This window comes from Pseudonaja textilis, chromosome 1, assembly GCF_049901715.1.
Source record: "Pseudonaja textilis isolate UNSWEBS1 chromosome 1, rPseTex1.2, whole genome shotgun sequence".
In the NCBI taxonomy this organism is placed as follows: Eukaryota; Metazoa; Chordata; class Lepidosauria; order Squamata; family Elapidae; genus Pseudonaja; species Pseudonaja textilis.
Window position 1 is genome coordinate 91,377,026 of NC_141990.1, and position 13,129 is coordinate 91,390,154.

Sequence of the window (13,129 nt, forward strand, 5' to 3'; positions counted from 1 at the left end):
AAGCGGGAACTTGGCCCTTGGGAGACCCGCCACCTCAGACTTAGGAAGACCACATGTTTGTCAGCTGGTGAAGCGCTTGGCTGGGAATGAACAGGAAACCCGAGCGGTTTCGGCACCTGGCTTTTGTTATGTACGTTGTCTGGCCGCCTCAAGGAAAAGTGTGCCTGAGGTTATTCCCTTTCTAATGCCGCGGAGAAAAATTAGGAAACCTAACGCCTTCCTCACATCCTCCACTTGAAAAAAAAAAGAAAAAAAAGCTCCCTCTTCTCTTTCCCAATACATAAGCATCAAAGCGCAGCCACGGCGGGCAGGAGCTTGAAGCTTAACGCTGCCGTTACGGCCGAGGCTGCCTCTCGCCAGAGCGAGAGCTGGAGCGTCTTCCCGAGAGCGGGCGGCAGGAGGCGCTGGCGGGTCCGCTCTAACGGGCTCTTGATGGGCTCCCTGCCGAAATGAGTCCCTCATTCCCGCGGCCGAGGCGCTAAGAAACGGAGGGACGGGCGCGCGCCGAGCGAGCGCTCACAGCTCTTCCTTTCGCGGCTGAGCAAAGTAACTCCGATGGAGTAAGAGTGCAGCCGCGATCGCAGAAGCCAGAGCGCCGGGCTTGAGCGTGTGGGCGGGGAGGGAGGGGGAAAAGAAGAGCATCGCTGCACCGCCAGCAAAGAAGAGAAGGAAGGTGGGGGGAACTGTTGCCTTTCCCTTCCTTCCTTCCTTCCTTCCCAGACCAGGCAACTGGCAACTCCGGGAAGACGAGAGGTTTCCTCCTCGCGGCTCTGGCCAGACACCGCCTGAGCAAGAGACTCCTGGTATAAAGTTATCCAAAGTCGCTATGGCCCCGGAGGCTGGAGCCCTCGGCTTACTGGCGGCGATTGTCTCCTTCGTCGCGCCCTCGGCTGCCTTCCTGGGAGCAGCTCGTGGCCAGTTCTCGGCAGGTAAGGACTTGCTCCGTTCCAAGGCGTCCCGTTTCTATGGGGGGGAGGGAGGGAGAGAGAGAGAGAGGGAGGCCGCCTCCTCCTTTGCCTCTCTTGGCTTCTCCCGCTGGGTGCCCGGTGAGGGGAATCTTTGGGGTTCGAAGAGTTCCCCGCCAGTTGGAAGAGAGGGAGTGGGTGGAGGTTGTACCGAGGAAAGGGTCCCATTAGAGAAGCGGGGGGAGAGTTTCTTTCCCGGATGATTCCGCCACATTCCTCAGATTAGGGAAGGAGGGTGCCCAGCAGCCTCGTGCTTGCAATGGAGAGGTTTCCGACCCCCACCCCATCCTCTCCCCGAAAAAGGCTAGCCGTTCGGGCTTCTCTCTCTTGAGTTGCTTCGGAGGTTGAAGAAAGCGGAACGCCGCGGTGCCTTCCTTCCAGAATCCCACCTGGCGCGTTCAAAGAGCGAGAAAGAGCCTTGTCGACTTTGGTTCGCCCTTTCCTCAAATCGCCCTGGCGCTGGCGGCCGCGGGATGGGGCTCTTTGTGTAAAAAATATATATATATATATCACTGGAGTTTTTGCGTCTTGGAACTGGAGAGGGATGGGGGGGAAGAGAAGAGCCAGATCGAGTTTGAAGGGACCCATTATAGACCATCGAATCCAACCCGCTGGCTCGGTGCAGGAATCCACCGGGGCTTCCCAGAGGTTGCACATTTTCGGCTTCTCACGCCAATCGTCGACCTCTCGCCTGGTCAGTTGCCCAGATCCTGTTTACATAGCCTTGGCTCGTTACATTTTGGAATGTCTCCTCGGCTTTGTTAGTAGAGAGGGGGGCGCATTGCGAGAGGTGGGGTGGGCTGATTTCTGTATGATCGCGGCAAAACACACACACACACACACACACTCACACACACACTCAAGGCACAAAGGCACAAAAGGAATCCTAAGTTTTCCCGGAAGCTTTTGCTAACTTCTTTGTATCTAAAGTGGAAAGGAAGAGGAGGGCTTCTTCGTCTAATCGGAGTTTTGAAGGGAAGGTGGTGCTTTAGGGCCACCGCTTTACCTTCTCCTCCCCGGGATCTTTTTAAGCAGCCCCTTTCCCTTTCAAAGGGGAAGGGAAAACAACCGCGAAAGAGTTAATACTTTGGCGCGGTTATCAGGCTTTTTCTAAAGCAAACAAGCTGCACCCAACAGCGACGGGCCGATACCTCCTTTCTTCTGTTGACTTAACTGCCGGGCTAACTTTTGGCCCGAGGGGGGCTGATCTCGGCGGCAGCGACTTCCCGCGGGTGGAATGGCTTTGGACGCACAGACTCCCCTGCCCACAGACGTTCAGAAATAACTTGGCATGTGTTCTGGTTAGCGAGCGCCTTTCAGCCTCGCCTTTGTTTCTGGAAAAACGGTGATTAAGCACCAAGGAGAAAGTCATCTGAAGGCTTTGGGGTGGGAGGGAGGGGGGAGAGGAATGCAAGTTGACAGCTACAAGAGCGAAATGCTGAAAGTCCCAACAAACCTGCTTGCCCAGTTCAAGGGATGGTGCCTATAGACATCCCAGAAACGGTACTGGCTGGTTATCCTTTTGTCTGGAAGGAAAAAGCAGCCGTTCGGGTTTGCAACAGCCTGTGAACTCGTAAAAGAGACCCTTTTGCAAGCTTCCTCCCCAATACAGATTCATTTTAGAACCTACTGAGAGTGTTTGACCTCTGACACTGTTTCTTGTGTTTTCTATGTAGGATCAGAGAAACAGCCTGTCTTAATCTAGTTGGACTGCTGTGCAGTCTTTTCTGTAGAGAGATGGAAAGTTGGAGATGGCAGGATTCTTATCCTACTCAAGTCCATTGATTTCCAGGGAGCTTCTTTCTGAGTGTGTATAATTATGTTGTAAAGAAGCTCCTCTAATAAACACAAGCTATGTCTATATATTGAATTTTGAAATAAATTTTCTCCTTCCCTTCCAAATGTTTGCAAAAGACTGAAATCTCGATACAAAGTTTTGAAATGGTTGGCTGTAGATTGCTATGATTGAAAGATACTTATGGATTGTGTTTTTAACAAATATAAACAAAAGGTCATGCATATTTTGTCAATATTCTGGGGAAAATTGAGCTATTTCCATTTCATTAAAAAAAATGCAAAACTTTTCTTTTTTGTTGTTGTTGTGTTGTATGCAGTCAAAGACAAAGGGATAACGTATTCTGCATTTGCCTTAAGTTACATGCTTTCTCTATCTTACTAGCTATGCTAAATCACCTACTGTTTTTTAATCTTATCATTTAATCAGGCAATTTAATTTTTTTTAGATATTTCCATTTCAATGCCAAAGCAGTCAGATCTGTGGTGTGTATGGCTAGCTTTTATTTCCACATTCTGTTGCTGCTCTTTGTATTTCAGTTCTTGTTTCTCACGTACTCTTTCCCCAAGGAAAGTCATGATAACTGCATATTCTACAAGTATAACATTCTTTGTAGCTTAGAATGTAAAATAAGGGACCAAGGTGACATCACTATCCTGGAATTTTATTAGGTTTGGTGACAGGAGGAAAAGACGTGCACACACAAATGAAAGGATTCTTAGGGGGTGATTCACAGACCACCTGCGATAGGACAGGAATTAAATTAACTGCCAGCAGTCTCTGAATTGTCCTATTTTTTTAAAAAAAGAATAGATCACTACAATAAGTTGGACATATTATTCTGATATTGCTGGACTCTCAGTGTTAAACACTATCTGCCCTTGACTTTAGGTATCTGACAATCAAATTGAAATGCTGTCAGTTGGCCATTTATTAATACAGACTTCTAAGTTTGAAGAAAATGATACAATTCTGAGAGATTCCACAAACTGTAGCAGTGCAAGACTAGGCTGGGTTTTTTTATATATATACATATTTTTTGGAGTTTAGGATATACAACATAATGTGGCCTGAAGTGACCCTCTATAATTTTGTGTAATGTATTCTCTTCAACTTTGTTCTACGTATTGTTAAAAATATACTGATGTCTGAAACAAAGACCTAGAGGTTCTGTAAATCAATTCAGGGAAACCTGTAGGAATCCTGTTGTCTTTTATTGTCTTTTGTTCCATATTTATTTCTCTAATAAATACGGAACAAAAGACAATAAAAAACAACAGGATTCCTTTTTTTATTCCAACTTCGTTATTTCATCAAAAATTACTCTCAATAATTTTTTGAATGGACAATTGGACAAGCACTGTATAAATATACTAGTGTTGTGTATGATTATGCAAATATAAATACCATACATTTGTCATGAAGCTTTTACAAAGTAACTCCCTTCATCTGATTATAAGGAGCTCATTCTCATTCTTGTCTGGAGCTCTGTGTTTAAAATTATCAGATTCCATGTAAATGTTGACTGTCTTGATCATCATTTAATTAACAGTTTTAATAATGTCAGCAATGCCTTCAGTAGCTCAGTGATGTGAGCACATTAATTGAAATTGTATTATAGTCTTTAGTTTAATTCCTGAATCATTTGTTGGCATATTATTCAGAAGTAGCATAAAAATATAGTGCTGCTTTTTTAAAATTAGATTGTGTAGGAGATTGTATGGGTTCTAGCCCTAGATACAGTTCACAAAATTCTGTGAAACTGGCCCATTTCCAGGTGACTTTTTCCTGTCATCAGTTTCTCTTCAGATATTTAGTGTGAATAAAAAGGTAAAGGAGTCTATAATAGTCGTAGCTGACTTTAGGAGGCAGTGCTTATCTCTGTTTCAAGGCCATTGAGCCAGCATTGTCCAAACACATTTCCATGGTCATCTGGCCAGCATGATGTCTTGGAATGCTGTTATCTCCCTACCAAAATGGTACCTCTTTATCTACTTGTATTTGCATGCTTTCGAACTACTAGATTGGCAGGAGCTGGGGCAAGGATGGAAGCTCACCCTGTTGCCCCCAATTCTTGGGTCTCCAATATGAGCTGGCAGCTTTCCAGCTGACAAGTCCAATGTACTGCTGAGCCATCATATTGCCCCATTTGAGTACAGACAGGAAATTAGAGATAAGGCAAGATGAAGTGGTACTGATTATGGGGGATTGGCCACTTCTTTTATTACTGATTATGAGGGCCACTTCTAACAGGAGAGAAGAAAACTGCAAAATGGGAAAATACCTGAACATGATTTTTTCCTATGCGTTATTCACTCAGCTTTCCATCTAGATAGGTGAGATCAATTAACAACTAGAAATTCCACCTCAAGAACGTTCTTCAAAATTCCAGCTGTTCATTATCTGGTGTTATCCTTTTGCTGACTGTAATGTAACATTCAATGACCATTGATCATATTTAATCCTTATCTTTTGGCGTTATTTTGGGTACACAAAATAACCTGTTTCACTTGTTGGTATATCATATTCTCTCTTGAGAAGAATACAGGTGAACTTGATGAGTGATTCATGGTTTGGAAATGAATTTTACAGTCATGATTCTATGTTAGATCTATCCTAGATGATTTATATATGGATGATCCAAAGCACCATGGAAGTTGGAGGAGGGATGACTTGTTTTTATTTTAACTGGTGCAAATAAAAGACCATTGCTGTTCTTTGGGGACAAGTTTCTCACTTTTATTACATTTTTGTCAAACATTTTTGCTGAGAAATAATCTTCCCCAGGTAGATTCTTAGAATATTTTGAAATGGACAGTGAAGGGAATAATTATACAAAGTCTTTGAATCTCCAGATCACTGCTTTGTCAATAACAGGAAAATCTATGTACTGGATTAGCACAGTTTAATATTATGTCTTAATGAAATTGATCAAGATAGCAGAAAATATGTAAAATGATTCCCTTAAAAATCTTTAAATTTCTTATCATTTGTGAAATCTCTTAACAATAATGTACTTTATTTTTACTAATTAATCTGAAACCTGGCACAGCAGTAGACTTTAAATAAATGTAAAACAAATATAATTCTAATTTTACTGGGGAAGGTGAGTTTAATTAGAAATGATACGATCTAGTTTGGCAAGTTCTAATACAGGATTTTCCAAGCAAATAAAACTTAAGACAATTGAAATATGGTTATTGTGCTTAAAAATGTAAGTTTCTGCTAGCTGATCTACTCAGTAGTGTTTCTTTAAATTAAACACTAACATTTGATAGTAACAGAAATGATAAATTTGATCTTCTCACTGGGTCACGACCTTTTTAACTGCTCTTTTTTTTAAACCTTGTATCTGATACAGGGTCCATTTCATAGAATTGGCAATATGTTAATAACTGCATGTTTTGCTCACTGTTACTAGAGTAGCCAACTCAGCTGATTACAAACCCACTTGTGTTCTCTATGAACATAAAAGCTTGTCCCCTAAATAATGTAATAGAAGGAAGCTTATGGAATAAGACATTCCCATTCTCATCCTTTAGCATGACTTTTGAGGCATAGAGGAGGAAGTGGGCAAATCATATGACCCATAAGATTTATCTAAACCAATCAGAATGGATCACCTGGATTGGTTACTGTTAAATTACTGAGTATTGTGTACATGGGGTCTCTATATAATTTGATTCACACATGTTAAATCATGGTTTGCTTAGTCATTATTGAATAAACTTCATTTGATTCAGCTCTTGTTATGATAGTTGGGACCAGGAATTCCATATTAAACACATCACATGACCATGCTGACTTATGACAATAAGTCTGGCAGTATCATCAGTGAATTCTGCAGCATTTTATAGTATGTGATTGCCATTTGCAACTAACTATTGGCTTACCCATTGACGTGGCTTGTCAGAAGCCAACAGTGAAGGTCACAAGTTTGTGAGTCTGTGATCACAGGACACTGCAATGTTGTAATTGCATTTGTGGGCTGGTTGCCAAGTGTCTGAATCACAGTCATGTGATTATGGAGACACTGTAATGACTGTAACTTGAAGGACCAGTTGTAAGTCCCCCTCATTCTATGCCTTCGTAGCTCTTTGAATGGTCCCTAAATGAGTGGCCATTAAACAGTAACAGAAACACAGTCTCACTGAAAGAGTTAATCTTTCAAGCATTTAATCACAGCCAAATAAATAGAAAGTTCTTTGTATTTTTCACACTGAAAAAAAAAGAGCTTGGTCTCCTGGCCTTCAGAGTTAGCTAAAGCTATGTTACTTGGAGAATCAAGTTAGTTTGGTGCCACTGAGTCCTACTTTGACATCTGATGACACTACAGACAAATATCCACCATCTTGCAGTAACAAATTATGCCTCTTCCAGGAACATTCCTCTAATCTTTTTGATCCCATACATCCAAACATAGTCTTCCCCTTTCTGCTCTCCACCTTTGATAAGTCAGAAAGCTTAAGATCTTTATTCAGGAATAGTAAATATGATTACTTTTCATATCTGATTGTATTGTAACATTCAAAGTTAACTAGGAGCCTTTGAGTTGAATCCATTATTATATCTGCAAATATTTGACATCTTATATGGTAATAATGTACTTTTCTTTCCTGCGTATTCCAGTAATCTCTCTCTGCCTCTCCCTCTTCCCCTCTCCCTCTCTCCCTCCCCCCTTCTCTCTCCTTCCTTCCTTCCTTCCTTCCTTCCTTCCTTCCTTCCTTCCTTCCTTCCTTCCTTCCCTCCCTCCCTTTTTAGCACTTCTAATTTTTTGTGCCAATTCTTCTTTCTGCGCCTGACCCATCTTATGTTTAATTATATCCATTTTGAATTTAATATCTTTTTTCTGTAGCATATTCTGCAATTCTTTTTCCAGTTTTTTATAATCATCTTCTAAAGCTTTAATAATTTGCCTCTTCCTAATATTCTTTTTCTTTGTATAATCCATTATTCATCCTCTCGCATATGCCTTCATTGTATCCCAAACATTCTGCATTGAAGTATCTTCTTTTTTATTTTCAATGAAAAAGAAGGCCAATTCTTTGCCCATCCATTGTGTAAAGTCTTTTTCCTTTAAGATAGCGTTGTTTAATGTCCATCTAGATCTTCTTCTTTGTCCTTTCCATTTAATTGTCATAGGGTTATGGTCTGCCCATATACCCGTTTCTATATTCCCTCCCTCCCTTTTGAGTCATTCTGGGATTGAGATAGGATGACTGGCCCAAAGGCAGTTGACTTCATATCTAAGATGGGACACAGACTCCCAATTTTTAGCCTGTTGCCTTAACCACTACACCAAGCTGTGTCTACATTGTTCCTATCGATGTACGTTAGCTTTTACACTTTTTCTTCTCTAAACTTTGCCAAGTCCATAATTTGCTTGCATAACATGTTTGAAGTGTGAGTTTTTGCTTGCTCTTCAGTGCTTCAGAAGAATTGCTTTCTTTAAAAAAAATTGGTCCATAAATTATCTGTTCTTGCAGTTCATGGGATCTTAATAACTCTCTGTAAATCCATAATTCAGAATCATTTTATCTTATTTCTCCTGCTCTTTCTCAGTTTCCACCTTTCTGAGTTATAATTTATTGCTGGAAAAAATCTTTGCATTAACTATTCTTATCTTTGTTGTCATAGAAATATCATTCATGATTTTGTCTAAATTTGTCACTGCCTTCCTCCCTAGAATTAATCACTTCATTATGTCTCTAGCATGTAGCCTATATCTTTATTCTTGACCTGAAGAAAAGAAAATTATCTGCTACTTGAACTTCTTTGCTATGAACTGTAAGTTCACTGAGTTTGTGTTTGACACTATCTTTGTTTCCTTAATATTTCTCAGTAACCCAGTTTTTTCCTTTTCCCTTGTTACTTTCATAATTATTTCTTCCAAGTCTCATTCTTTTCAGCTAACAAAGTGATGCTATCTACATATCTCAGTCTGTTTGTATTTGACCTCCAATTTTGATATTAGCTTCACTTCTTTCCAGTAGATATGGGGACAGTATTCATTTTTGAGTGGCTCTGTGCTTTTTTTTAACCCGTTTCTTCGAATGCTGTTTTTATATTCTTTGTTTCACCGTAAAGATTTCTTTGAATATAATTGAATAGGTATGGATTGCTACTGTATATTTCATACTGTGATGTGATTTCTATATATTGTTAAAACTTCATGTCTGATCCTTTCTAACCTTCAATTCCAACCTTCAATCATTGATAAAAACAATTATCATAGAACATTTTTTTAAATCAGTGAAAGTCAAATGGGCTAATTTACTCAATGTATCCAAAATCTGGGATGTAGGACTCCCATGGGATTGAAATTTGGTAACATTGTGTCCATTTTAGCATCACCACACTTTCTGACTACACTTCCCAGAACCCTTTAGGTTGCATGGTGCAAGAGAAGATGGAAGGGACACATCCTATTCTCTTTCCTGCTGCCCTCTGGGCCCTGATGGGTGATTAACTAAACCTGAAATTTGAAATTGTTTAATGAAGGTTGCTGATGAGGGAAGAACAAGGGAAAAATTTGGATGACTAATGGCAAGTAGAGCTGGCTGGTGGAGTGGGTGTTGGTGTTGGCAATCCATGGATGAGTCCTATTCATCCATGAAGACAGGGGACCCTTGGTGACATACTGGAATGGGAAGCAAAGATTCATTTTGCCTTGCAGCTTACCACTCCATTTGTTCTCTACCCTTCCCCCCCCAGCAAACTGGTAGGTAGTTTCATGGATAGGAGGCAGTGGTGGTATTCAATTTTTTTTAGGATGGTTCTGTGGGCGTGGCTTGGTGGGCGTGGTGTGGCTTGGTGTGCGTGGCAGGGGAAGGATACTGTAAAATCTCCATTTCCACCCCACTCCAGGGGAAGGATACTGTAAAATCCCCATTCCCTCCCCACCCCACTAACCTGCTTTCCAGCTCCGTTCTCCTATGCAGGGCAACAAAAGAGGATCCAGCCGATCACCTGGGACTGCGATCAGCTGGGACTCGGGAGGCTGTGAATAGATGGGGGGCGGGATCAACCAGAGACAGTATTTGCCAGTTCTCCAAACTACTCAAAATTTCCACTACCGGTTCCCCAGAACCCGTCAGAACTGGCTGAATACCACCTCTGATCAGAGGAGGAGGAAGTTTCAGTTAGGCTCTCCTGGGCAGTCAAGAGGGAAGCTGAAACTTTGCAAGCCTATACTATATGGGGAAAGAAGAATGACTCAATGGTTCATGAGTTTTCTAGTGACATAGTAGGGCAGAGTTACTCATCTGTGCATTCTCTTGTAAAACTATGCCAACCATTTAAAAGAAGGTGCTTTGGAATGATGAAAGCACATGTAGAGCATCTCTTATTTGACTAATTAAAGCAGCCATGATTCTTTCCAGGCTTATGCACTTTTGGTCCAGCCCCTTTGGTCCCACGCCATGCTGAGTCTCCCCTCTGCCATATAAACATATGTGTAAGTGGAAGAGCACAGTAGAGACTCTTAATCTGGAGTTAAGATTTCAAGGTTTAAAAACGTGTTTAGCAACAAATATGCAATGTTTTTTTCTCACTATTTTATTTTGTGAATTTAAATACTTTTTTTTTTCCTGAGAAGAGGTTTGAAAGTTTAAACCAGAGTCTTAAAAGAGGTCCATGGCACAAAAAGGTTGAAAATTCCTTGGGTTACAAATGTATTTTACCTAGGTCATCTTAAGTATTGGCATAAATCTTAATTTTGTAGGAATTGTTTTTATGTTGTTTAATGCTTAATTGGGAACCTCCCAGAATTTGGTAAAAGATGGGCGAATCAAACTAGTTACCAAATACAATCATTTGAAATCTTAAACTAGTACCTCAAATAGTCTGGATCGACATGACAGCAAAACAAGTCATGAGGCCACCTGTATTAGGGGGGCATCTGTTGTAGTACCAAATATATAGCAAAGTTATACTTTGATTTGAGATTATGAGGGAATGTTGACTAGAATGACAGGGAAGGTGACTAAACAATTTGTTTTTTCCATCTTAGTGCCAAGAAACATGTAACTTCTGAGGATGTGAGAGCTAAACTCTTAATGAATTTTTATCCTTATTAAATAGGAAACTGATAAGACTAGAAGTAATTTAATTCCAGAAATTTGCTTTAGGATATATGCATGAAGAATTTGTTGGCAGTCCATTAAATCAGCTGCATCAGTGTGTGGCTGAAGTGAAAAGCTTTTCTAAGCAGTTGCTGTGCTATTCTAGAATAAGCTGCAGCTGTCTTAATGAGTCAGTGACAGGTGCTGAACCCTGATGTACCTTTTAAAAACTGGATCTGAAGCATCATACAGCCCTTGAAACTGGTACACTACAAGGAAAGAGGACCCAGCCTTCAGCATATTTTTTATTTCTTCTAATATTTCTGAGCTCCAAAGATGTTTTTAGCAAATTAAAAAAGTGGTAGTTGCAGCCTAATGCTCTGAAAAGTTGTCAACCTGCTTAGAAAATAAAGGGCATTGGAATTGTACAGAGAGCTTCATTTCATGTTAGTTTTCCAATAAATGAATGTTCTATGTTATCCTTTTATGGATAGATTAGTCTATCCGTGACAGTCATTGGAACATGATACTTCTTAACCTTTCTGCTGTATTTACCAGTCCAAATTGTTGGCTAATTTCTTTCTCCCTTATTCTTATCTTAATTGTAAAACTACTTCTAAGAAGGACTTTGCATGTGCAAACAGTTAATATCTTCCCAATTTTGAATTACTTAGTTGCATTGGATAAGCATATATTAAAATGATTGTTATAACAACAGCATATTTTGCCTGAATGGGTGTGCTTGTCATTAAATACTACTGGTTATTGTCTTATTACACTATGCTTTTTCATTGAGGCAATGTTGGTTACAATGATAACCTGAAGTCTTTATGTCTTTTTTTGGTTTTGGTTTTGGTTTTTGCTTCTGTTTTATTATTGTAAGCCACCCAAAATTGTGTGCTCACTGGATGGGAAGCCATATAAATCTTATAAATGCAATTAGAACCTAAATAGAATAAAATTAAGGGCAGGATTGTGTATGAAACAGAAAATGCATTTTGTTTCCAAAGCAACACAAACTTATTGCAATTTGGGAGTTTTGCTGAAGTGTTCCAGGTAGACTGTTGCTTGGCATAGCTGAAGCCTGGTTTCTTGGTTAATGTTGATTCTCCTCAGAGCTGCTCAGAGCATCCAGTAGTGGGAGGTGCTTCAGTCTCTGCATTCATAGGCTGAGCTTGAATTGAGGAACGCTCCTTCTCCTCCACGTGACTCCTCCATAGCGTTCCCCAGTTTTTGCTCAGCCTTGTGCAAGACAGGCAATGCATTGACGAGCTCCTTGGTCGAATCAGGAATTCTCTATTCAGTTTCAATTTCATTTGTTTACAGGTTGGATTTGTTCTCTCTCTCTCTTAGCCCTGCATAATTGTTTAATCTGGACTTCTATTTACCCCAGGGAAGCGCTTTTTTGTGCCCCCAGAGGGTGGCAAAGGGGAGGGCTATCAGTGCATTCGCACTACCTCCCATAGCCAAAACTCCTTACCCTGCCGTTTCTCCCTTGCCGCTTTGTTTCCCTTCGTTTTCTTTTGCCAGTGGCTTGATTTGCCTTTGTTTGAGTCGTTCCGTTTATTCCCCCCCACCAAAGGCCGCCTTATCAGGGAAGAGCCCATCTCTCCCTCCCTGCCCCTCTCACTGTTTAAAGCCTTGGCTTGTCCTGGGGGGGGGGGCAAATCCATCACTGAGAAGCCCGAAAATCCCTCGCATCATAGGCAGCTGCCATTTTGGGAGCCTCCTCGTGGCCGGGCACCATTTTGTTTTTCAATTTCTTGCTGTGGCGTAAATTTAGCTCAAAGATACAGGACCTGTAGGCCTGTTTCAGAGCTGTTTCACCTCATCTTGCTATACTTAGCACTCGAGGCTGTCCTATCTATTTCAAGAATCGTTGGCTTATCCCACAGCTTTTACTCAGCGGCGCAGTAGAAGCAGCAACAGCACCCACCCAGTTCCGCCTGGGAAGGAAGCTTCTGGAGGCCCTAGTTCATTTTCTCATTGGGCCTCAGGCATTCATATTTGGCTGATTGGACTACCTGGTTATTTTATTTTTATTGGCATCAACCTGTGTTATCTTTGGATCAAGGATTCAATTGTATATTACCAAGATAACTATTTTATCTCTCTCCTGAGCAGTATAATACCTTTATTATCAGAGTAATATTACTGCAGTACGACTCAGTTTTTTTTCATATTGATATATCCAAATATACACACACACACACACACACACATATATATATGCATAATAAAAATTCTTTAATATATATATAAAAAAAAGAAACAAGGGGGACATGAAATAATTATCAAGGCACCCA

General features: G+C 40.9%; 1 protein-coding gene across 26 annotated transcripts in view; it reads left to right on the forward strand.

Annotated features, from left to right (window-relative positions):
- Positions 1-13,129, forward strand: part of PTPRK (protein tyrosine phosphatase receptor type K) — a 390,148-nt gene continuing 377,019 nt past the window's right edge. For all 26 annotated transcript variants that reach the window (XM_087941283.1, XM_087941299.1, XM_087941305.1 and 23 more), the window contains exon 1: positions 1-929. In XM_087941283.1, the coding sequence (XP_087797409.1) occupies positions 827-929 (103 nt within the window). In that variant the 5' untranslated portion in view covers positions 1-826. The remainder of the gene's footprint in view (positions 930-13,129) is intronic.